Raw genomic sequence first — 26,131 nt, 5'->3', positions numbered from 1 at the left:
ACAGAGGACTCAACAAAAAATGTAGATACACAATTCTTAAACTGCAGCTTGGTATTTATTAATAAAAAGGACCAATTGAAAGGTTAACAGACTTGCTACAATGAAATTACAAAAAGCAACCACATAGGTTGTGCACCAAGGCCATCTTGATGAAAGATTTTTAGTGCTTCAAAGAATTATCTACACTATAACATGTATATGGACCGAGAGATTTAAAAATGAAAAACCATGCTCAGTGCATGCTGGCAAAATTTGAGACAGTTTTAAGCAAATATTGTTATAGAAAAAATCCTACCAACAGCAAAAGTGATGGTTGCATAGAATTATAAAACGACAAAGAACAATTCCAGCAATGCAGACTAAGATGGCTGGTGCCACTACTTGCAGGTACTGTAGTTGTGTAGTGAAGGTAATGGAGCCTCAAAAGGCATATTTCACAGCTTTGTTTCACAAAATGTAGAAAAATATATTTCCTTTGATCAGTGTTACAATGACACTTGAGCTCAAGAGAAAATCCAGATTCATTCTTGACACTAATTCTGAGCTATGGATTTAAGGATATAGAAACAGTTTGTCTTTGAAAGGGTTCCTTCAAGGTTTCAGTGAAACCAGCTATGAAACTAAAAATTCAAACTGTGTTCCAACATTGGGTTTTATTAAGATGTTTTCCTGGACAAATATCAGTATTAATAAGTGCACCATTATTTTTCCAAAAGTTTGGAGAATAAAGAATTTAGGACAACATGACTGAGAAAGTACTTCTGATCCTCTAGACAAAGACAATTATATATAGAAAGGTACAGAACACCTGGAAATAAACCCTATAATCCGAGTCACTTCAATGACTGATTACGTGTGACAGGTGAGTGATGAAGAAATGTATCTGTGCAGCAGATGCACACTAAGTTGTAATACTGACATTTGTTCACCAGTGTGCAGAGACGGTTAAAGAGCATGGGGAAGAAAAGTGCTAGTAACTGTCAGAATTCTGCTCACCATCTTCGAGCCACCTCCTACCTGGTACAGATATGGTGCCAGAAGTCACTTCAAAATCAGATTAAATTAAATAAAAGCTATGTCAAGCTCTGCATTAAAATGGTGGCATATCACAAAAACCTGTCCCAAAATTAGTCACTGGTTGATATGTGCGAACATACTGAGCTACCATTATTCAGAACAGTACTACTTGTTTTCAAAGATGTGGCAGATGTGACCATCTGCTTGTATTAGATTTGGTGGTGATGTCAGACACCATGTCCACTTCTTTCAAGAGCTGGGCTGAAAACTAAATGAGCAGAATTTCACCAGGTGTGGGGCGTTTAGGGAGCATGATGCAGCAGGATCATCTTCCTAGGCCAGTGTACTGGAATGATCTAGAATGGTCTAGAACAGGCTCTCTACGTCGCCCATCTCCACGACGACAGTCTTCAGCTGGGAGTAGTATTCTATGGTCACCAGGCCGTTCTCTCTGCCAAAGCCTGGGTCAAGACAGAGCAAACAGTTTGTTAGTGGGGAAGAATACAAGATAATGGCTCTTTCATTTTCTATGACTCACACTTTTGTGACTGTGCATCTGCCCCAGACGCACAGTAGTTCCAAAGGCAAAACAATATTGGCAAAATATGTTTTTATACATTTTTAACATGACTCTTAGGCCTTTCAGATTGTTCATAAAAGACAACTTCTTTTTTGGCTTGATAAAAGAAGTATATGAGAGAAGTGCATACAAAAGTAGACACAGCACTTCTAATTCAAGAATCAGGTATCCATATTAATGTCAAGCTAAAAAGTTCCTTGGCATAAATGCCCAAACCTTTTTTTCCTTTACGTTATGTCCTGCAGCTCTATCAGGATGAGATCCAATGTTTAACAGGGCAGAGAGTATGATGTTTTTTTGATTGAAAAAAATAGAATCTGCTTTTTTGCAGGGAAATTCTTTACCTACATTTTAGCTAAAAAAATCCAAGACAGTTCAATCTGATTTTTAAAATAGGAAATGCTACAATGAATAGCCTTTACCCTGAGGTGCTGGAGTTAAAAACTTACTTAAATAAAATGCTGTTTGAAGTCTCAAATGGTGTTATTTTTATTTCATCTCACATCTACAAATCCTCTGACCGCACATGGGAGAACACAAAAGTGCAGACCTGTCTGCCTTCGAACCACTCAACTTTTAACACGCCTCAGGCAGCGCAGCCTCTCACCAGCGGTTCTGCACCAACTGGAGCAGAGACACATCCCTCTCTCACAGCACTACCCTGGCCGACTAATCCCATCCTCCCCGCTGCGCTGCTCAGCCAACTGTGCGCCACCATTTGAGGCATTCCAGTCACAGTGGGCCGGACAGGCTAATGACATGCCCCCGTCTCGAACCCTTGACACCTGGGTTACGGAGCTAAAGCTGCGCATGGCTCCAAGCATTTACCGGCTGAGGTACTGGGGAGGCCTGTAAGTATTTTTTAAAATAGATTGCGCTTCATTCACCCACTGTAGGCAAAGAGCTGTTTGCTCCCCACTATTCATGACACGTCTGTCAACGGCAACCTGGTTCCTCCAAAGTGACGCAACTTATTTTTGCCAGTAGCACTGCACAGCAAAAGCAAGAACTGCCCATGCTCCTGCATTACATTAGCAATGGTCTTCGAAAAGCACATTTACCTTGCAAGAACGGAAGACAATGGAGCAAAATTCAGATCTTTGTAAGAAAAACAAATACCGGATGAATTTTGTTGTCTGTGTTTTGAACTATGTTCAATTCTGACAAAACATGGCCTTTCAGTAGCATAACCTCATGCATGCCTGTACCGGCTTCCTTCGAAAAGGCCTACCTGACATCTTGTACCCCCCAAAGGGCACCTCCACGGGGCTGATGTTGTAGTTGTTGATGAAGCAAGTCCCAGCCTGCAGCTCTGCAGCCACACGGTGAGCTCTAGTCACATCCCTGGGGAGGAAGAACACGGTTTCTTAAGAATCAACAGCAACAGGCAGTTTCTAAAGGAGGTAATTCCACATGAAATCAGTCAACACGGTCAGGGCTCAACCCTTTTGATTTTAATGAAAACTTCCACAAATGTTTCTGATCTGAAATGACCAACCCATCAGGAGACAGAGATGCTCAAAGTTAACTCATTTTGGATCCCCCACCCATCCTTATCACTGATAAACACAGAAGGATAATTTTGATACAGTGTATAAACTGTGTTGTCAAACAAAGGTGAAGCTGACAGGCAACTGATTTAATCTGTGATGACCCAAAGGCAATATAACACACCATCACCAATGCGCAAGTGCCCACGCACCTCAAAACCAAAATAAAAGTCAGTGCCAAGACCTACACAGACAGTGGTAAGGGTCAGCTCACACCATACAGGACCGTTACAGAAGCTGGACTTAATCAGGGAGATAAAAACTGACCTTAAGTTAATCAATTTGCAGTTTACTGCAAAGCTGTTCTCACAGTATCTATTCATACAAACGAAGGCACTGATGATAGAGCCGTGCACTGAGAAGAGATTTGGGAATAGGCAGCAGAAGCTCAGCTGTTTAGTTCCCAGGAGGGATTACAATGGTTCCTCCGTGGCATCTTCACGTGAAGGTGGTACCTGGTGAAGACTCCGGAGGCCAGGCCGAAGGTGGTGTTGTTGGCTCTCTGCAGGACTTCCTCCTCAGTCTCAAAGGGCAGCACCGACATCACTGGCCCAAAGATCTCCTCCTTCACACAAGTCATGTCGTCCCTGCAGTTATCTGTGACCAGGAGAGAGCATGTATCAACACTGGGACAAGTGCAAAGGGAACACACTAAAAATTGTTGGTGTGCTAACAAAAGAGGAACTTTGAAGTTTCTTTGTGCAAAAAAAAGATTTATTTTCTACCACTTTCTACTCTGCGTTATTTATATTCTCAAGAGGACAGAAATTCTGAGTCTTTGCTGACAGAAAACTAAAAACATAATTATCTACAGGAAGTATCACTGGCACTTGGGTGAGATTTATAGGAAAAGTGAGAGCTATTTTTCATGGTGAGAAGCCACACTGCCTGCAGCACAATTAACATGGACTGAACAAATCATATGACTAGAACTAGTGGTGTTCAGGTACGTAGACATGTTTCAAACCACAACATATGGACTATGAATCTCAACCTGCTCTCGCAACAAGTAACTTGGTAAAGTTCTTGTTTTAATTTCTGCTTCTTGCGGGTGAACAATATAGACAGGACAGCTAGAAACTCTTGTCTGAACTACATTCCACAGAAGACTGTCCTTCCTGTGGTTTGATGCAGTCTATATAAAATTAAACCAATACTGTAGGTGCTACATAACTGTATAACCAACATATAAAGTAAAAGGATTTATGACATTTACAGCAGAACTGTTTTGACAGGACACAGGTCTCCTACAGAAGGACACTTTCTTCCCGGGTTATGTAAATTTGACTATCTAAAACCTCCCGTGGGTCCAAGAATAACATTTTCTAGGTAAGGAGAATTGATGTAACAGGCTTAAAGAGCAAGAAGTGCAGAAATGTCCTTCTGCAGACAAACAGCACGGAGCAAGCCATCTCTGCATTTTATCATGCGCCTTTTCATCAGAAATTCTGAGTAATCCGTATTGTACTCATGTCAGGGAAGCACCCACTTTATTTTCTGGTGGGTAGCTGCGTCAGCATGCATAGGCTGCAAAGTGGTTCTCAAACTATGGAATGCGTACTACATGACCCTGGAAATTTGTTGTGTGCACTGAAAAACTGGGATGGGTTTTCATATTTTCTATTTTAATTAAATGAGTTTGTGTCAAATACACAGCCTACGTACTACAATACAGCTCGCTAATACTTGAGTGGACACAAGAGCTACTATGTAATACTATACTATTGTATAGGAATGCTACAAACGTAAGTGGCCAATTGTATTTAAAAAGTTATCTCCAGCACATAGGGAGGTAGGAGAATGTATGTGATTTTGGAACAGTCCATCTTGTAATCACAGGAAATAAAAACTTTTTAACTTCTGAGACAGACTCCTGAAACGGAACTGGGGAAAAATGCAAGCTTGTGGATTCCTTAAGCAGGTACACTCCACACTATTTGTGAAGAACATTGTTTACCGTTGGCAAAAGAGCTGATACACATTATGTGTGTAGAAAAAGCTGCTAAACAGCTCGACCTGCTGCCCCTTTCGAATGACACAGTCACTCGTAGAATTATTGATATGGCGGATGATGTCAAAAGTACGCTGATAGAGCGCATTAAGATGTGCAGATGCTTTTCACTGCAATTAGATGAGTCTGTAGATGCCTTTGATTTGGCTAATTTGCTTGTTGACGTTAGATAGGAGTTTGAGGGCATGTCACCAGAGGAGTTTTTGAACTGTAAACCGCTACCAACAAGAACTACAGGAGAGCACATATTTCAGCTTCTGAATGAATTTATCAAGGAGAATGGCATCGACTGGAAAAAATGCATTGTAGTTTGTACAGACGGTGCTAGAGCGATAACAGCGGGTGTAGTTGCACTAATTAGAGAGGTTGCTCCAAATATGAAGTGGACGTACTGCCGCATCCACCGCCAGGCCTTGGATTTAAAATCTGTTAGATTCTGCTGTCAAAGTTGTGAATTGTATCAAGGCTCAACCAATGAATTCACATCTGCTTTGCTCGACTAAACAGGCTCACCCATCTCACTGAAATGGTAAGTGCTCAGTGCTACTTTTATGATATGTAAGTGACCCATGAACATGTGAGTGTGTGCGCACGCGCTGATGCTGGTCATCGAGATTTTCTGTGGTTCCTATGAGAAGATGACTTGTAGGTGGTATTTGGATGCTTTGGTTTGACCAGAGGTGGTACTTGGTCCAAAAAGTTTGAGAACCACTGGTTTATTTCATGTTGAAAAGAAAAAAAAAAGCGTTTCGGCTGATTACACCCAAAGAAGGCTCCACAGCTGAAACGTTGCGTTTTCTTTCTTCTCTTTTTAGCATGGAATAAACCTTTACTTGTTCCTTTGTTTTTATTCTCGTCTGTTTATTTAATTTTGTGTTTAAATAAAAAAAGAACCATGTAGGGTAATGATATGTGCAGTTTTTATTTTTATTTACTGTATTGTATACTAAATTTGGTGTTGAATTATTCTAATTACAGGGTTGTAAACCCTGTAATATTTCTCTCCTCCTATATAAACGGCGGATGTTTCTTTTATCTGCCTGATGGACTACTAGCTGCTGCTCCATTCTCTCTCTTGCTCTTTACCTCCCTCCATGATCAGCACATACACCTATTAACCGTTAAAGGACAATAAACGCTGCGCCTGTGCTCTCCTTGCTTCACTCACTGACACAGCTAGGACAAATAAATCACTGCAATATCATGAGTGGTATTTCTCTATATGCATTCATTCCACGGCTAAGAGTGCTTTCCTTCTTATGTCAGGTCCGGCTTATGTTAAGAGTCAAGGAATGAAACCCTTAAGTACACAGGGGAATGGGTGCACAGAGCAAGGTGCAATGTTGTGAGAACAGACAAGAACGAGTCCAGCACACCAAATAATGGCTCACTCACCCAGCACACAGGGGGACATGAAATACCCTCCCTTCAATTTGGGGTCCTTAGGAACAAATGGCTCTCCCCCACACAGAACTCTGGCCCCCTAGGAACACAGGACAGTCACAGGATCAGCATCACTTAGGTGGAAGTCAAGAGTCGAAAAACTTAAAAACTACTCTTGTAGAATTCTGTGATATTTTGGGGGGATTACAAGGTGGGGTCTTTCATAAAAAAACTGCACAATGGAAAATGAATATTTCGCTCATAAATCCAAGTTTACCAAAAAAAAGAGGACATGGTTGAATTGCCAGATACAGGGTGACAGGTTTATTTAAGACACCGGCAAACCCCAATATGCTTCAGTCCTTATGAGTCTACCTGCCCTTCCAGTTAATATAATATTATATCTGAAACAGATATTGAAGAAAATGTGTTGAAACCTTCTTAAGCTCCTACCAAGGGTTGATAAAACATAACAGTGTTTAAGATAACAACACTGCATTTAATGCTTTGCAATAGGAAAGTGAAAACATATATAACATGTACATTTGTGTACTTGAAAGAGTCTGACTTTACACTGGAACATCTGGTGTAACACTGGTATTGTGCATGACCTGATATACGCAGGGATAATATAGCTGTTTCAGAAATCACTGTCTAAACAATACCTGAGGATAATATTTACCAATATAACATTGTATTTATTAGAACTAATAGTTTATCACATTTGTATTACCATTATTATGTCTAGAAATAGACGGTACCTGTCTGAAGATGAATGAAAAAAGAATAAAAATCAGTTCTAGAGGAAGGAAGGAAAGTTTCTGTACAGTTATCACACCCCTTCTGATAAAGATAAACATATTCTAAAGTCTAAATTTAAATGTAATCTAATTTAAATTATTTTTCATTATAAAAGTGACAAAACCAAGATCTACTTAAATCCTGTATGCTTCAGAGCTTTTGTTGCACTTTCTAATGTTCTGAATATAAACAAATACCATTGCAATTGCAATTCGCAGAAATTAAATGACACAGCAAGTCAACCAATTTTCTTATACTTTAAGAATACTGGTTGAATACTATAAGAATACTAAGTTAATTTAGTATTCAAATATTCACAAAACACCATCTGCAGCATCCCAACAATAATACATCTGCAGAACTTTAAGGTGGAATTAGAATTGCAGCACCATCTGTAGCTTTCGATAATTAGAAAACAAACAATTCTATATAAATTAAAACATGTATTTTTTAAAAAAGTCACCAGTTCTGCCTTTATAGGTCAAGCAGCCTGGGAACTCTGCAACCCACTTCTGTATCACAAACACCTTTGTCTTCTCAAGACACACAAACACACACACTGACTCCAGCCCCACCTCCTTCTTCGCCTGGTTGACGAAGCCCAGCACTCTGTCCAGGTGTGGACGGCTGATCAGTGCCCCCATCCTGGTGTCGTCCAGCAGGGGATCCCCAACTTGGATGGCTTTGGTTCTCTTCACCACCTCCTCCAGAAACTTGGGAAGGATCTTACTCTGCACAAACACCCTGGTGCCGTTACAGCACACCTACAACACAAACAGCAAACAGTTAAAGCACGTGGGGAATGGGCACCACTCTGGGCCTGAAAATGATTGCAGGTGCACACTGATTGATCAGCTGTTCCTGTGTAAACCCCACTGGAAATAGCAAACGTTTTTTGGTTAATTCATGCACATTTGCTGCAAGTTAAGTTATGCATGGAAAGGTCAAATCTTCAACACCTGATAAGGTTTTACACTAAAAATACCGCAACCCACCAGGACAACAGTCTTATTGATAATGAATGGATGGACAGTGGACAGATAAATCATGTGATTTTACAGCACATCTGAGTGAATAATACCAAACCGTACCTTTCTTAAAAAACACCTTTCCATGAGTAGGTTGCTCCCATAACCTGCAATCTCTGACACAATGTAAACACTTGTTGGATTTTTGTTCATGGCAGCGTGTGAAATATTCATACATCAGTATTTTTAATTTATGTGCTCTTATATAATGCTACCATTAGCATTAGGAATCCAGTCTTACGAAGTTATGAATTGTTGCTTTATACTACGCTTTTTTATTAAAGCATTGCATGTCAGTGTGATAATACACACGTGATGGACTGGGAGAACAAGGAGGAATCTGTAAAAGCGTCTGTTTGGTAAACACAGGCAGGAAGTACCCTATAGCCTCCTGGATTACCCACGCACCTCTCCCTGGGACAGGAAGTTGGCCATGAGCGCCCCCTTTATTGCATTCTCTAGGTCACAGTCCTCAAAGATGATAAGAGGAGACTTCCCTCCCAGCTCCAGAGTCACTTGCTTGATGCCCTTGGCAGACATCTCCATGATCTAAGAGTTAAAAAAAAAAGAGATGAGTCACTAACTCTTTTACCCCACAAAACATGACTCAATGGTAGACCAGTTCATTCAGTGCTACAATCACAGTCAGCAGAGTAAAAACAACACACATGCCCAGTTCCAGGTACTGCACATAATCTCTTGTTTTTCAAGCACTTTGTAGTGTGAATCTATGTAAAATAGAATGGAAAAAACATTTCTGCAACTTCACATCTGGAGAGTTTAACAGATTTCATACGGCATCCAAACCTACTTCTGCCCCCAAGCAACCCCTGTCATGCTGCTTTCTCACTTCTGGAACACACCCATGAACAAGTGTGAAACCACAAAACCGTTGATAAATCAGAAGAACAGACAGATTGCAACAATGTGGCAAGAGCCAAGGTGGAGGTCCTGGGATACACCCTGCTGAAAGTCAATTTCTGACAGCTAAAGCGCCAAATGCAAATATAACCACAGCCAAAACCAGAGCAGAGCTCTGCCAGACACTTGCTTTCTTGCCAGTGGGAACGCTGCCCGTGAAGGAGACTTTCGCCACCCCAGGGTGATGGCAGAGCAGAGTTCCAGTCTCGGCACCACCCTGGACCACATTGAAGAGCCCCTCGGGGACACCGGCTTGGGCATAAATCTCTGCCAGCACCACAGCAGTTATGGGCGTCATAGGCGAAGGCTTAAACACCATGGCATTGCCTGGGGGACAAAAACAAGACGCAGCGAGTCAGCAAAACAGAGGAGACCAAGGAAAGACCCCAACAGTAAGTCACAGAGTTTTAACTGCGACTTACTGTTTGTAAGTGAGGGGGACACTATACTTTAAAAAGGCTCCTTCCTTCGGATGAGACGTAAAACTGAGTGAGTCTCTGTGGTCATTTAAAATCCCAGGGCGTTTCTTGAAAAAGAGTAGGGGCGTTACCCTACTCCTGGCCAAATTTCCCATTGGCCTTTAACAATCCTGGCCTCCTAATAATCCCTATCTATGAACTGGCTTTATCACTCTGTTCTCCTCCCCACTGAGAGCTGATGTGTGCTGTAATGGCGCACTGTAGCTGCTGTCGCAGATCATCCAGGTGGGGCTGCACATTGGTGGTGGTGGAGGGAACTCCCCATTACCTGTAAAGCACTTTGACTGGAGTGTCCAGAAAAGCACTATATACTGTAAGTGTACGCAATTATTATTAACTGCAGATTCTAAATCAAAGGATGTTGTGCTAAAACCATGCAAAAACCCATGATGAAAAAAAATGTACTCTTGCTCTGAAATCTGTCCCGACACTGACAGGCAAAAAGAAGTGAATCGTTTCAGAGCTGAACAGAGAAGACAACAAGGAGCCCTCATTCAGCCACTTACAGTACTCAAAAGTCACAGACCAAGTCAACCTACTGGACTGTTTCAGGATCAACAGCGATACACAAATCAGAGGACACAAGTGCTAACACAAGCACATTTAAAAATGAGAATTTGTGCTCAGTCTAATCCAGGCCAATGGTGGATACGCAGTTCACTAGGGCTGAATATTTTCTTTTACACTACAACAGAACCATGCTCGATTCAATGCTTCTAGAAATTATTACAGGCCTAAAGGATTCTCATATTCTCACTAATTTTTCTCAAAACGTATCAGAAATTGATGACCATGAATATGAAATACCCTGTATTTAAAAGGAGCAATCTTAGAATCCCTTCTTATCTATCTGAAAAACTGGGGCTGTAGAGCACAAGCTGATAAACTGGGGGTGGACACTCAGTGGATACTGGTTTCTCCAGCTAAACATCAATTGCTTCAATAAATCACCTCTTCTTGTTTTAACAGCAGAACTATGGTTATCATAGTAGTTAAGCCCAGGATTTTATGTAGTAACCCACAGGTCTACTGCACCACGTTCAGAAGAGAATTAACCAAACCCGCCCCCTGCTGGGGGGAGGGGGATGTGCACTGCAGCACAGGACGCACCGCAGGCCAGGGCTGGGGCCGACTTCCAGGCTGCGATCTGGAAAGGGTAGTTCCAGGCGCCGATCCCCACGCACACCCCCAGGGGCTCCCGACGCGTGTATGCAAAGGCTCCCCCTGGCAGCTGTACGTGCTGGCCTGATAGGAAGAAGAAAGAGACGAGGTCACTCAAAACTTGTGCAAGTCCAAAAGATGTTTATATTAGAAATGCCCATTTTCCTTTTATTAAAAAAAAAAGAAAGAGTGCACATCTGCGCTACAAAACAACCAAACCCCGGTGTCCCATTTCCTATTGGCCCTTACCAATCATGGCCTCCTAATAATCCCCATCTATGAATTGGCTTCCTTACTCTGCTCTCCTCCCCACTGATAGCTGATGTGTGATGAGCGTTCTGGCGCACTATGGGTGCCGTCGCATCATCCAGGTGGATGCTGCACATTGGTGGTGGTGGAGGGGAGTCCCCATTACCTGTAAAGCGCTTTGAGTGGAGTTTCCAGAAAAGCGCCATATAAGTGTAAGCAATTATTATTATTATTATTATTAAACTACATTTCCAACACCATTACACCAGATATACCCAGTTCTTCAACTAGGTGGTGGTATAACAACAAAGCAACTAAATGTTGACTTTCTAATAGCCGCAGCCATTTTCTGAACAAGGGGAACACTGTTCAGTTCATTTGTCATATGCTCAATGCTTATAAATATCTGCTGAAATAGCAGACTGGATACAAAAAGCCCACAACACAAAACAGACAAAGACATACAGACAAGGAGCAACAGGCAATTAATACATTGCCATTCTCTGGTGTAATACTGTTACTGTTGAAACAGATGGTGTGACAAATCCAAAAGAAGAATGAAACAGGAGACGTTCATGCTATAATGTGGATATGTCACCTTTTTTTGTTCTCATTTCATGACCTGCTGATTTTCCTAAAACAGGCTGAGCCCAAGCCACTACATTTCTGATCACATCCTTTTGCTTTAAATTTCTGCTGTCAAAGCACCGCTCTTATTCTGGTCTGCACTGCCAGAACTTCCACAGGCACGTCCCACACTCTTTCTTCACCTGCCAGTGTGCCCGCGATGCCAGCGTAGTACTCAATGCACTGCCAGGCAATGTCGATGTCCACCCGTGCCTCAGTGATGGACTTGCCATTGTTGATCACCTCCACCTTGGCAATCTCATCTCGCCGCTCCTGTGACACACCAACAGGAAGAGGAAGAGGAAGGGTGGTCAGCCAGGGGAGCACCTCTAGCCACTGATATAACATCAGGAAGAGACCAGTTAGCGACCAGTCAAGGCGAGACTGGTATATCATTAGAGATCAGTCAGACCAGTCATACAACATCAGGAAAAGGCTTGTTAATATATAGTCAGAGGGGCATCTCTGGTCAGTGATACACCATCAGGAAGAGGCAAGTTAGTATTCAGCCAGGGGGAGACACCTCTGGTAAATGATACACCATCAAGAAGAGGCTCAGAAGTGATCAGTCGGGGGGTTTGGGGATGACACCTCTGGCCAGTCATACACCATCAGGAAGAGTGGCTCGTTAGTGATCACTTTGGGGTGGGGAAAGAAGGAGGACACCTCTGGAGACTCTCAAGCCACTGCTGTAGCAGCATCACCTGAATGTTGTGTTTGAGCCCTTGCATCAGTGATACAGACACTATGCCTCAAGCTCATAGTGAGCGAACAATCCTATCTGCACCTGGTAACCTGGCCTTGTGCATCACAGTCTGATTACTGGTCTTCTATATAATTTATACTTTACGCATGGACACATGTTGGGAAGCCCTGACTTTTCAATTTCTTGGGGGGGGGGGGGGGAGTTCAATTTAAAACAGGATGTGTGGAACTCAGATGTGTTCAGATCATAGTTCTAAGGCATTGGAAAACTGTTAAAAAAGTTTTAAGACCATCCAACCCTATTTGTCGAGGTAAGACCTGTCCACCTATTACAATTTATTCTCAAATCGGACTGGGCTGTGCAAAATCTTCCCAACCGTGAGCTGAGCGGATGGCAAAATAAAGAGCAACCTTACAACACCTCTTTACTTTAGCAATTAAATGCCTATTTAAAAATACAGTTTGCAGTAAAATTAATACATTACAAATCGAACCCTTTAACACCCCATTGCAAAAAAAAACAAGACAAGCTAATGAGCAGTCAAGTGTGAAATATGAGAAGAGAAGCAAACGATACAACTTGATTTACAAATATAGTCATAAGTCCACCTTAAAGAGGAAGACAGCCATCATGCTGATTTCAGCAGAAGTGAACTCCACCCACCCCCCTCTTACCCTGATGATCCTGGCAGCCTCCAGCATGATCCGGCCCCTCTCCATTCCAGACAGTTTGCTCCACTTGAGAAAGGCAGCCTGGGCACTCTGCACTGCCTGGTCGACCTCCTGAGCTCCACAGGGCACCATCTCACACAGCACACGGCCTGCAAGAAAGACTCCATTAACAGGAGCAAGGCATCCATACAGGGGCTCACTGCAGGAGACAAAACACCAGCTGCCTCCATTTACAACTGTCAGCACACAGACACTGCACAGTGCACAGACTGTGCAAAGAACAGCATTCAAAATACAATACAATTACTGAATTGAGACTGAATCGGGAATCCAGAACTAAGCCTGGGACCAAGCCAAATCAATTCCTTCCACAGATACTTCATTATACTTAAATGTTCTCTCTTGCCTGATTAAACAATTCTAATTGAAAAAATGGGAGGAACACCTGTTCTTTGGTTGTTAATACTGACAGATATCAGTGGACAACACTTTACTGATGTACTTCCCCGAGTTTCACATGTAGTTGTTTAATATCCAGTATCTGCATTTTATAACATGAAGAAGTCATAGTTCATTTATTGTGAGTGTGACATGTTGCAGTGCTAGTTGCTAGAACAAAGATCATCTTTGTTTCTACCACAGTTAAACACAAGTACTGCACAATGTTTCCCTGATAACTGTGTCAGTGCGACACAGAAAGGTTGCATTAAAATCAAAACATTGAAAGTTGTAAAAATAAATTTAACAAACAAAAGTCCCACGTGCCCTTCGCAGTTTGTTCTCAAGGTAACATTTGTATTCATATTGTTAATCCGCTTTAGGCCTGCCTTATCAGGCTGTCTTTAAAAGTTATAAAAGTACAACTGTTCTATGCTTATGTTGTATTCAGAGAACGTTTTAAAATGCCTGGGTTTGAGAAAATAAATAACAATTAAGAAAACTATTCATTATGAGAACGCTAAACCTGCAGTACCTACTTTGCAATTTTTACACATACTGTAGCTTAACCAGTTTTGTGGTATTTGTTGCTGATTTGGAAATAACTTTTTTTCAAATCACACAAATGTTCAGAGGTTTAGACCACATTACCGGTTGCGGGCTCATACACCGGCTCTCTGGATTTTGCGTCCTTGGTTGAAGACTTCACTCTGCCTCCGCACCAGAAATTTAGCGGCTCCTTCAACTCCAGCGTGCCCGTTGAGGCGCTCCGGATCACGGCAGAAGGCAGGAGCCCAGTTCGGAGAATTTCAAGGCCAGCCTGGGCCGTGGAACTGCACTGTTGCATCATCTTCGGTAGCGTAAAAGTACAATTCAAAGAGCTCCTGTAAAGAAACCACAACACGTAATATAAGAATATAAAATATAAATATCAGTTGCATTAGTCGTATGAAGCAATGCATTTCTAATTTAATGTTAAAAAACAAAGAAGTCGATCGTTTCCGTTCCTAAGGGCTAAATAATTGTACGCAGTCACTTAACAGCAACTCAAAAACGTTTCTGCACAAATTATTCATGGTACTGTCGACAATGTTCCATGTCATGTTTCTAACTAGCAATGTAGAAACTTAAGCGATGGTTCCGGAAATAAAACCGCACTGCATGTACATTCTATGCACAGGTTAAAAGATAAAGACTATTTGTCAAAATAAAATGATTTCTAAATCCAAAATAACACTTAATTCACGGTACGAAAAGCCAGAATCCGCATTGCTGCAGCCATTTCTTCGTTCCGAGACGTACAGAAACTTCAGGAGTTGAACTTGTGGCGCTATCAAACGGCAGCCAAGTTACTGTACATTCATTTGCAGATTATTCCGATTGCACGTACTGTAGTAAAGCATTAAATATTTTTTACCTTATGGTTCTTCCAGATTAAATTTAGTACCCCAGTAGTTTCTGTCTATATAAGGGAAAAACAATTGCACTTTGGTCCGTTTCTCTTACATAAGGCTCAGTAGAGAGAATGGGTAGGGAAACTCTGAACTCTATAGTGAGGCTTGCAGAATTTTATTGGTTTGGGAGAAAAATGTAAAACAAAGCAGGACACTTCATATGCATTATTAAAATTTAAGCATGTTTGCGATCGACTAAATACATCCCGCGATGTATCGGTGTATTGTATTTACGCAAACATAAAACCCAGTTTAGAGTTTATAGTAGTATATTATAGTTACACGTTCTTCAAAAAATCTACGCATTTGACGTTATTCCCCACACTTATCAGAGTACGCGTTTTGTTAACGCCCGCAGTTTTCCACATTGGACGTTCAATGGACTATTTCGAAATAACATTAAATTTCTTAAAACTGTTCTTTCACAACATCTCTTCTGCATGGTCATTACTAATGTACAAAAGTCTAAAAGCTTAAAATCAGCCGCGCATGTGCGTTCAGGAATACGCATTTTATTTTAACCACTATTTTAGTGTATTGGCAAATCAAATGCACTTACTGTACTACATTCAATCACGGGCAACTTGTCGGTGTCAGTGTCTCTGAACGTCTGCCAGAAACTAGATCTTTTTTGGGTGTTTAAAATACACAGAAACCAGTTTTTGTAACCCTGTCTGTAGATGGCTCTGTACTTGAGCTTCAATCAAAATTGAAAAACCTTGGGGTTATATTCGATTCTGGCTTAACATTCGACCCACATATACAGCATACTGTCAAAACATCTTTTTTTCACGTTAGAAATATCGCAAGACTACGCCCTATGCTATCATTAACTGTGGCTGAAAAGCTGATCAACATATTTGTATTCTCTGGAATTGACTACTGCAATGCTCTACTCCCTGGGTTATCTAACTCTACTCTGAACAAACTGCAGTATGTCCAAAATTCAGCAGCCAGAATCCTGACCAGGTCTAGTGCAAGTGTTCACATTACTCCTATCCTGGAGTCCTTGCACTGGCTTCCGGTCAAATTCCGCGTAGAGTTTAAAATCCTCATGCTCACCTATAAGGCTTTACATGGCTTGGCACCTCAATACCTGTCTGAACTTTTATCGCCCTACTCCCCACCTCGCAACCTCCGCTCTTCAAATTCTGCCCTCCTTATTGTCCCCCAAGCCCGTCTACATTGTATGGGCGACAGGGCCTTCTCCTGCTATGCCCCCAAGCTCTGGAACTCTTTGCTCGAGGATATTAGAGAGTCACCTTCTCTAAACTCCTTCAAATCCAGACTCAAAACCTTCTTCTTCAGAAAAGCCTTTACTTAACTGGTTCCATTCTTCACCCCTCTGCTCTTCTTAATACCACCTTCCACAGTCTCCTCTATTGTTATTGTTGTATTGCTGTAATTATAATTGTGTCCTATCTTGTGAAATCTTCTTATTTATTGTTGTAGTCTTCTTATTTATTGTTATTGTCATCCTGTAAAGCGCTTTGAGAAGCCACCTTTAAAGGTGCTATATAAAATAAAGTTTATTATTATTATATTATTATTTTATTAATGTGTCGCATTATTGACCTTATGGTCTACAGTTTATATCTCTTGACAAGAGTGCACAGAACCGCTGTTCAAAAATATAACGTAAACGTAAGGCTTTCAGCTTCATCTGCAAAAAGACTTCTATAGAAATTATTTACAACCAAGACCTTTAATTTAAATACATATATAAGCATTTATTTTTTCTACAGTTAATGCATCAGAAGTACAGTACTTCCAATGGTAGGTCCATTGTATGTGTTCATTACATGCACTGCTAGACATTGGGTTCAAAGTGTCATTTTTCCCCCAGGTGTTCTACAGATGCCCTGGTTAAATCCTACAACAAGTACAAGAAGGATTTCTAATGTGAAACATTTAAGTATGGAACATAACCCATAGGAGTTGTTTTACTTGTATTGCTTAAGAACACCTGCTGTGCATCTGGCCTACTTAACGGCAGATAGGGACAACCGCTAGATTGGAAGAGTGTGCAATAGCACTAAAACACACTACAGAGTGCACACCTGGTGCTGGAGTCTGGCAGGATTTTAGAGGTGTAAGTGTGCAATAGTGTAGAAATTCAGCATTTCCACAGTGAATCTGTTCTTAAAGAGTTTACACTTGATCCGTTGGCCACCTAAGTTGAATCTGTGTTTTTAAATTTAGGTTGTGGATTGAGAAGGGTGCCTTTGTAAGGCGCATTCCAGCCCAAACTCTTAGAAACCTCTGACGCTGTACACTCAAAGACATAGTTTTTGCTTGATAGAAATATGCAGCTACATTAACATCATCCATGAGACATGTCTGTCATGTCTCGCATGAAAAACAAAAAGTGGTACACAGACAGAATGAAAAGTCAACAGATTTATCTGTGCCGGATGCAGGTTTGGGATAAATTGTTAGGTTGGCATATATGGGGATTGGCATTAGGAGCTGACAGAAGAGACAAAGGAGGATGGAGTAAAATTAAATGATCTTTATTAATATTTTAAGTGAATATCTTATGAACCCAAAACAACAAAAAAAGTATTGTCTTCACCTCCCTCCAGCCTGTTGTGCCAGTCATCACCCTCAGCAGCCTGCCTCTCTGCTATGTATAAGCTAGCAGCTCTCCTGAAAGCTGGTTTAAATCTCCCTTCAGTCTTTGACCACCAGCAGATCCAGACAAGGTGGGTTCTGGCTCTTGTCCCATTTCAGTGTATATGGCTTTCTTACATAATGTATGTGGTTCCTGAAGCTTCCTACGTAACTAACATATCTTATGACATTTCTTAGAATATTTTAATACTGAGCAACTTAAAAACAAATCAGAACATTCCAATACTGTTAGAAATTAACTACAGGATTATGTACAAATCTTAGTTTAATAAAAATGATGTAAAACCTGTTTTCTACATATATAACAATATAGACCACTCTACACAGTATGAGACTTTTGACACAGGATGTACACACAAACATACTAAGCATATCATTTTTTATTAAAATTTCCAGCTTTATGAAACAATTAAGAGTGGCTTCTCTCATGGTAGAAGTGACATTAATAAATTATACTTAGGAAAGCAAAAAACAATCATCAAAATTCAAAGCTGCACTCTATGGGAACTGTAAAAAATATTTCTCTGTTCACTTTTGCATCTGTCACACAGACCCTGGAGTAGGTTTCTCTATGGTGTAAGTCAAAGTAATTCAGCTTTCTGAAAAACTACCATTTCTCCAGAAATGTCAAAAAGTTAGTGAATTATACTACACAGTTTTGACAACTCTCCAGATTTAGCATTGAAAAGACAAAACATTCATATTTGTAATATAAACAACACCTGAAGGGTTTAGACTTTCTGCAGGTAACACAGTGAGGTAAATATTGACAAAGTGATAAAAGTCATTCCAAAAAATAGCTGATCGTCCTTATAAAAGCTGGAGACACTGAATTGTGGGTTGGCGAACAGCCGGAGAGCGTGGTGTTGTACACTCCAGACGGAAGTCCCTGCTCTCTGGACTGGCAGTTCACAGCCAGGCTTGAAAGCAAGGGGGGAGGTTAAGAGAACTTAGCCGCCTGCGGAGGGGGTCCCAGGAAGCCCCCTGCCTGTTTGGTGGCAGCCCTTGACGGAGCCAGACCCAGCATCTTCTGGATGTTCTGTAAAAGAAAGCAGACACCTGCAGCAAATTGACGCTACAAGGAAGACGAGTGGTCTGGGTGATGTATTTGAGCTGAAATGATACAAGTTAGGGTGGCTGCCCCAGATGACCCTTCCCTCAATGAAGTCTGCATGTTCTAGACTATTTGAACAAAGACTCAACAGGCAAGGCAGCATTGAGCTAACTGTATTTCGAATGAGAGAAGGGGGCTCCATAATAATTTAACTGTGCTCTGAAGTTAGCGCATGTTTTTTAGTGCTTGAAGGCCATGAGGAAGCAGGGACAGGATTAACGTGATTTCCTTTTGAGAGACCAGTGTCTGACTGTGTGGGAAAAAAAAAACTTTTTCCCCTTTTCGGTACAAGGGGCTGGTCTTCCTGCCTTTCACAAACAAAGAACAGCCGGGCACAGCACTTTCCCTCTGGTCACAGGCTTTGGTCAAGTGCAGATGGATTCCTCACAACAGTTATGAAGCAAAGTAGGAAAGTTCCCTTTGTCTAAGGGGAAAATGCTAAGAACATTGACCAAGATAAGTGCATTTTCTGGGTCTGGAAACTGTTTCTGTAAGAAATCAGAAACAGATATCTTGTTTTCTCTAGGTTTCATAAAGGAATCCTTATCCCTTAATTGTAATCTGGGAAGACGTAAAACAAAAAGCATGATGTGCTTGCTTTAAGTATAACCCGCAAGTTCATACCACAGTCTCCTCTATTGTATATTCGACATGACACATTCAAAAATTAACTATTGACAAAGGTTGCACTAAACTTGCAAATGATTATTAATGACTGTTTTAACATTGATGTAAGGAATGGATACCAATCTGAATTCCTGGAATCTCACAGCTCTTTCTGGTTTCCATCCCTTCTGAAATCAAAGGTACGAAATGGGACCAAATGTCTGATTACCTAACAAACTCTGGGTCTCTCAGATACTAAAAGTTTAAGATTGAATGAAAACCTTTCAGTATTGGAATCTGCCACACCTGACTTCAAGACACTACAGCCCCGGAGCCAGGCCTGGACAATGAAATTCCAGGGACACCTGGCTGCTGTGCTTACCTGCCTGATGGACATGGTGCACAGAATGTACAGGAAGATGAAGGAACAGTCAGTGTAGTCTTCACCCAGCAGGTTGCGGTGAGAGAGACCTTGGATGTAGGACAGGGGGACAAATGGCAACTTGGCTACTACTCGCCCATCAAATCTGCAAAGAAATAATTGCAGCAAATAATACCTGTGACAGCAGTATAAATGAAGGTGAAAAACTGCAACACTGTAACCAGGATATCAGTCTTTAGATTGAAATGCAGAGACAATACAAAGTAGAGGAAAGCTAGAACATGTTATTTTTGAACCAACAGGGTTTCAGCTGTCTAAAGCAATAATGTACAGAAAGGTGGAGCTGAGCAGGTGGCAGCACTCCAAGGTGGCAGGAGATTTACTAATCTCAAAGCCATTAGCCATATCCAGACAAAGTGAGATCTTCTTGGAAAAAATATCGGACAGAGGAAGTGGTTTAGCCCAAGGCTGCGAGACTGCAACTAAAATGGTAGCGAATGGGAATAAATCATGTTTGACTTTGATTTTTTTGTCAGGTGTGGCATCTGCAGCACAATATACTGCCCCAGCCTTTATAAAATACACAAGGGTACCAACAGATGGCCATCGCTTACAAAAAAGAAAACGGGAAGAGGTGACCTCCCATCACCCCAGAAAGGAACTTCCCTGGAAAATGAGAAGTGGCAAAGCAGGATACCCTCCTATCACACAAGCGTCTTTCGGCCTCTTTACTTTTCCTTTAAGCATGAAATGAATCTTTATCTGTTCCTTTGCAGCTGATGCATGCAGATGGAGATACCTACTTGAACTTCATTATTTTATCTACTCTAGTCATTTAAAAAGTGGCTAACTGTGTTACTTACATGGAGTTAAACATGCCCATCAGAGCGGTAAAGCAGAAGCCAATAGCAAACATGGACTTCATTCGTACCTGCAACCGAAGACAAAAGATTAATGCACCACTCATTCCCAATTTTTTGAAAAGAAGAAAACATCTGAAAAGGAATAGTTTTCTAAAATATCATGGTATATTTTACCACTACACTGCCCTAAGGCTTCCCTTTAGTTTTTTTAGGAAAACGTAGACAAATTTAGCAGTTTGGTTGCCAGTCCTACAAAAATAGCCTAAAGTGTAAAATTCTCTTTAGTTCAAGTAGCACAAAATAGGGATGACCAGAGGTGACACTACCACTTGGAGCACTGAACAGTCCATGTGTTCAGAAAAGAGCGCAGGAACAAATAGCTCAACAGACAAAGGCTCTTCCGTCGAGTGCAGCTTGAATTCTCTGGCCCAGACATTCTCTGGTCGGACATTCTAGCCTGGATCGTGTCTCTTGTCTGGATTCCTCCAGCTGGCTGAGAGCTGCGGAGGGGGGTAGGGTTCAAATTTAATGGCCAGGGATAGCGTTGGTATCAGTTTCGGGACAAACCACTGATATGCTTGCAGTGATGTTAGCGAGAGACACACAGCTCTTCTTATTGGCAATAAGAAGAGCTCTGCAATCTGTCGAATGAATGAAGTCTCGAGGGGTGGGTATGGTGTTTGCCTACCCTCGGTCTCACAGGGGTTGCAGATGGGAGCCAAGACATTGAAGCAATTGGCAATTCCAAAGCAGGTGGGTATAAAATGAAGAATATAAAACTATGTATTCTTCTACCAAGATACTAGGTAAAGAGTTGGTTAATGGCCTAAAAAATGAAGCTGAACTGCATTTTTTCAATGTTCTGAGGAAGAACACAGAGGTTTATACAGAATCATCCATGGAAAGACTGGAGAAACCACTCAGTAACAATGAGATCAGCAGAAAGCCATACCATGGACAAGTCCCTATTGTTGTTCTTCAGTTTCTCCTCTTGTCTCTCTGCAGAAACATGTCAAACAAAAAAGTAATTACAGAAAACTAATTACACATACATACTACGTCATAAAATGCGAGTCTTGAGAATTGATGCAGAGGAATGTGAAACAGGTGTGATCTAGAACGCAAGAAGGTATGATATCATTGTACCTTATGTTGTGCTTTGTTAGTTTGTTGTGTTGAAGTTACTTCCTTCCCCTCTCTCAAACTATTGGCTGAAACTTAAATGCCTTCTTTTTTCCGCTAACAAAAAGATCACAGCCAACTGTGTGTTAGGAGTTGTGTCAGGAAGTACAAGACCTAGTTATACCTATTTTCTTCTTCTGTTGTCGCCCAGCAGACTCTGTGATAGTCTCCTTCTTCTTCTCCACTGCAACGACAGGGGATCAACTAAAGTTTGATAAGCGTGTTTAATACACTTTATGGAACTTCATGTCAATGTGCACACTTCCCACTGATGTGCAAAACAAGACACAGTGGCGTTCACCGAAATAAGCACCTAACATGCCCCCAGACAAAGGCATCCATCTTCATCAACATAAAGGAACAACTAAAAGGAAAGAAACACTTAGTGGAACACCACTCACACTTTTTACTCTGTTTTTCCACTTCTGCCTTCAGTCTCTTGTACTTGTCCGTCCTATAGACCAGCACCCATGTTATGCCTGCAGACGGTAAGAAAAATTACACCTGAAACATTTTTAAAAAACAATAAAAAAGGTGAAACACCAGAAGAAGGAATCACAGCCAAAACGTTGTGTCTCTGGAACAAATGTTCCCAATAGTGTCCTAATGGAGCATCTAGTACCTTACCACTGACAGCATAGCACTCTCCAGGAGACGACAAGCCTGCATTTATTTTAACTCAAAACTAATCTACCTAGAGTACAGATTATTGAATTACCAGACCAGCTAAATGCTTCTCAATTCACAACAACCAAATGGCTCTAGACAAGTTAATTCCCCATCCTTCTACTGCATATCTATCTAAATTCACCCATTCACAGTCCGATCATGCCAGCCAGACATGCAGTACAGCATCGCCGACATCAAGAATAAGATTAAGAATAAGATAACAAGATAATATCATGTTTCAATTAAGAACATCTGAAACTGAGTACTGATTACCTCCGCCAGTGCTTTGAAAAGTTTCTGCACTATCTCTCTATGAACAGCCTGACATTTTGCAATAGATTTCTAATTCAGCAATGGCTCATTCTTCATGAAGGAAAGTAATGTATTTTTTTGGTATACAACTACTGTAAATCTTACAAACTGTGCCATCTGGGTGTGGCAGGATTAAATACATAGGACCATCTTCTTAGAACTTTAACTTCCTTGCCAAGACACCACCTATTTGTTTCCTATTAAGAAGACAACACAAAGCACTTGGAAGTGTCACAGGTCTCTTCCAGGATGATTACTGAATGAATGAATGTCTATGCTTCTTTTTGAGATTGTTCCATATAGGGTTGTTTATTCTTTACCAAAAATAAGGTGATATGATGTAAACATTTCATGAATACAACGTATAGTCTTGAATTTCCTTCCACAAGGTGATGTATGAGGCAAATTTAACATGCAACTTGAACATACCAAATGACTTTTGTTAACGCAGAATACATATACTGCGAATATAAGAATACAAAGACTGCGCTTTGTTGCTGTCAATGTGGGAAAAATAAAAAGATAAAAATCGACAATACAGAATGAGATTCCCTCGGCTTTCTAGATTTTAACTTCAACTATGCACCATAAACATAAGACAAACGCTCATCTGTACTTTGGTATGTTTCCACTCACATTTCAGTTCTTTTTCACTGTATATATCACTCAGACAATGTTCGTAACATTGCAGTAGCAACTAAACTTCAGCAAACCACTTATTTAGTTAAGCGAATACTCCTAAATAAATCCAACGGCACCCACCTATGCAACTCACTTTGCCTTACTTTGGAGAACACAGAAATAGAATGTCCAGACACCGCGGCAGTTAGCACTTACTAAAAGACATTTGTAGTTTTTAAATGTAATGGAGTTTCTATCAGCACTGGAATGACAACAATGCACTTGGAGATGTTTCAGTACCTCCAATCGTTATCCTGAATAGCTTTGTTAGCTAGTCTGTGGTCTGACCTTTTGGCCAGGTCTTAAACATTGCAACAGCTTCCACAAATGCAGCTATAGAGGCTTGGACACTCATAATTTGATGCTGATTATGTGCTTGTTAGGTCAATATTAAGGGTGTTAAAAATCAGACTCCAACTTCTACAAATCCATATCCATTTAATCTTACTTTCTAAGATAATGGGTGAAAAAATACGAATGTAAGATCATTTTTTAGACAGAAAACTATAGTCATCTACTAATTAGTAAGGTGAGTAGCTGCATCAGCATGCGTAGGCTGCAAAGGAACAAGTGATAGGTTTATTCCATACTGAAAAGAGAAGAAGGAAAACGCAATGTTTCGGCCGTGGAGCCTTCTTCAAGTGTGAAGAAGGCTCCACGGCTGCTCACACCCGAAGAAGGCTCCACGGGCAAAACGTTGTGTTTTCTTTCTTCTCTTTTCAGCATGGAATAAACCTATCACTTGTTCCGTCGCTTACTAATTAGTCATTTTTTGTTGTGGGCATAGATTGGTTTATTGGTCATTGTTATGTCTTTCAATAAAAATAATGTGTGTAGCTATTTTTAAGAATTTAGCTACAAAAACATTTTAGGATCATGGAGCATTAAATATTTCTGAAAAAGTTGCCAAATAAAATACTGATACAAATCCTGGCATGGTTTCAAAACGGCATAAAGATTTATTAAGAGACTCCCACAAAGTCTGTCCTGGATCCCACTTTTCTCTATCTACTGTATAGTCACAATATTGCTCAGACAATAGGTAAATCTCATATCCACCTTTAATATATTTTTATCATTTTAAACTGAATTTGACCCACTTTATTCCTTTTGTGACAGATTTGTTGGTCCATTTCAATTAAAGTCAGCAAGGTTTCGGAGAGATGATGAGAACGATTACAAGAGCAAATGAATGTGAAATGCATTTTGACAGAAGTACTCAACTCAGATACTAAACTCTTTTCGGTTTTACCAATTCGGACCTTTTGACTGATACGGCTAGTTTATTTACTGTTTTCGATGTTTTTGTATCTGCACAAGGATGTGCTCTTCTCACATGCCAACATTAAAACCACACTACTCCACAGCAATAGTTCTTCTGAGCACACAATAACTTTCGATGTGGTCCCCGTGTCCCAGATTTTCAGACGACAATGATACAGAAAATCTAGTATATTATACCGAAATACTATAAGTAAAGGCCCTTGAAAGTAAGTATTGTTGCAGCCACCAGACTAAGAAGATATCGGCAATCAAATGCTTCGGTCTGGGAATAGGTTTAACCAATCGCAAAGCTCCAAGTACCAGACTGGTCGAAATATAAACACGTTTTTAAATTTATGCTAAAAATAAACGTATCTCGGTGGTAGAACGATAATAATCTCAAACTAACACATTCAAGAAAAAGACACGACATGAAACAAAAGTTAACATGTTACAAAAATAAGGTGGGGGAGATGTAACTAAGGTGACTTTCTGAACAAGAATTAGCCAAGTACAATAAAAATGATTTTTTTACTCACCTTCTGCTAACAGAGCAGTACAAACGGATATAAACACGATCAAAATCGTGTCAGCAAACATAGTACTCATGTTTGATAGATATGTATTGATATACTTATATCTGATTTAAATCAAATGTACTCAATATTATATTTTATGATCACCGCCTCGACCTCAGGTGACTAAAGCAGAAAGATCTGAAATTGATTCGTCAGCACTGAAAACCTACTACAGAGTCTAACCGTAAAAAAATAGATTGGCTGGGAGAGATGTATTGTGGGATAGCATTAGACACGTAGCTGGGGTTTGCCATTTGGTCCTTTGGCTAGGTGAAGGTGTAGGAGGGTTTGAGTACAGTATCTAGTAAAATCCAAGAGAAACATACTCTATAGTAGAATTGTTTTTTGTTAGTTTTACAGCTTTTATCAGGGTTTCTTTTAAGCATTACAGGATATCATATTATGTCCTTGTTAGTTCTCGGCGATGTTTGGATATCTCGTTCTTCCCGTCTGAGTACTCTGCAAGTGTATAACAAAGTAAATACAAAACGCCCCGAATAAATAAAAGCTTGGAAGGATATCAAAGTGAAAAGTAATGGGAAACTCTGCTCTAATTTGAGAGACCATCCAAAAATCCTTCTGGGCTTTCCTGTGGCATTTGAAAAATTATACCACTGGAAATGTTATCAAGCACAAAGAAGTCAGTGGAAGCATTAAACTAGTTTCTTTACAAAGCTATAGATAACTATACTCCTAACCAGTATTAAACAATGATGGATAATTAAGTTCTTTAGGTAATCTCATGATATTTAGCTATGCTACACATAAACT

At 40.6% G+C, this 26,131-nt stretch overlaps 2 protein-coding genes across 2 annotated transcripts; both read right to left on the bottom strand.

Annotated features, from left to right (window-relative positions):
• Nucleotides 1–33: 33 nt before the first annotated feature.
• On the bottom strand, nt 34–15,181 carry aldh9a1a.1 (aldehyde dehydrogenase 9 family, member A1a, tandem duplicate 1). Its single transcript, XM_088598668.1, has 12 exons — nt 15,040–15,181; nt 14,274–14,506; nt 13,188–13,333; nt 11,951–12,080; nt 10,881–11,015; nt 9,422–9,618; nt 8,779–8,919; nt 7,918–8,106; nt 6,554–6,641; nt 3,603–3,744; nt 2,829–2,941; nt 34–1,478 (listed from the first exon to the last, which is right to left on the bottom strand). Exons 2-12 carry the CDS (start codon nt 14,470–14,472, stop codon nt 1,384–1,386), a joined length of 1,575 nt encoding a protein of 524 aa, XP_088454794.1. The 5' UTR covers nt 14,473–14,506; nt 15,040–15,181; the 3' UTR covers nt 34–1,383.
• A 2,392-nt stretch (nt 15,182–17,573) lies between these two features.
• On the bottom strand, nt 17,574–25,523 carry tmco1 (transmembrane and coiled-coil domains 1). The gene is made up of 7 exons (XM_088598666.1): nt 25,322–25,523; nt 22,259–22,336; nt 21,982–22,041; nt 21,628–21,674; nt 20,676–20,743; nt 19,813–19,957; nt 17,574–18,749 (listed from the first exon to the last, which is right to left on the bottom strand). Exons 1-7 carry the CDS (start codon nt 25,389–25,391, stop codon nt 18,651–18,653), a joined length of 567 nt encoding a protein of 188 aa, XP_088454792.1. The 5' UTR covers nt 25,392–25,523; the 3' UTR covers nt 17,574–18,650.
• Between the last annotated feature and the right edge of the window lie 608 nt (nt 25,524–26,131).

The sequence above is a fragment of the Lepisosteus platostomus genome, chromosome 11 (genome assembly GCF_059453375.1).
Source record: "Lepisosteus platostomus isolate fLepPlt1 chromosome 11, fLepPlt1.hap1, whole genome shotgun sequence".
NCBI lineage: Eukaryota > Metazoa > Chordata > Actinopteri > Semionotiformes > Lepisosteidae > Lepisosteus > Lepisosteus platostomus.
This window is presented reverse-complemented; position numbering and strand designations above follow the sequence as displayed.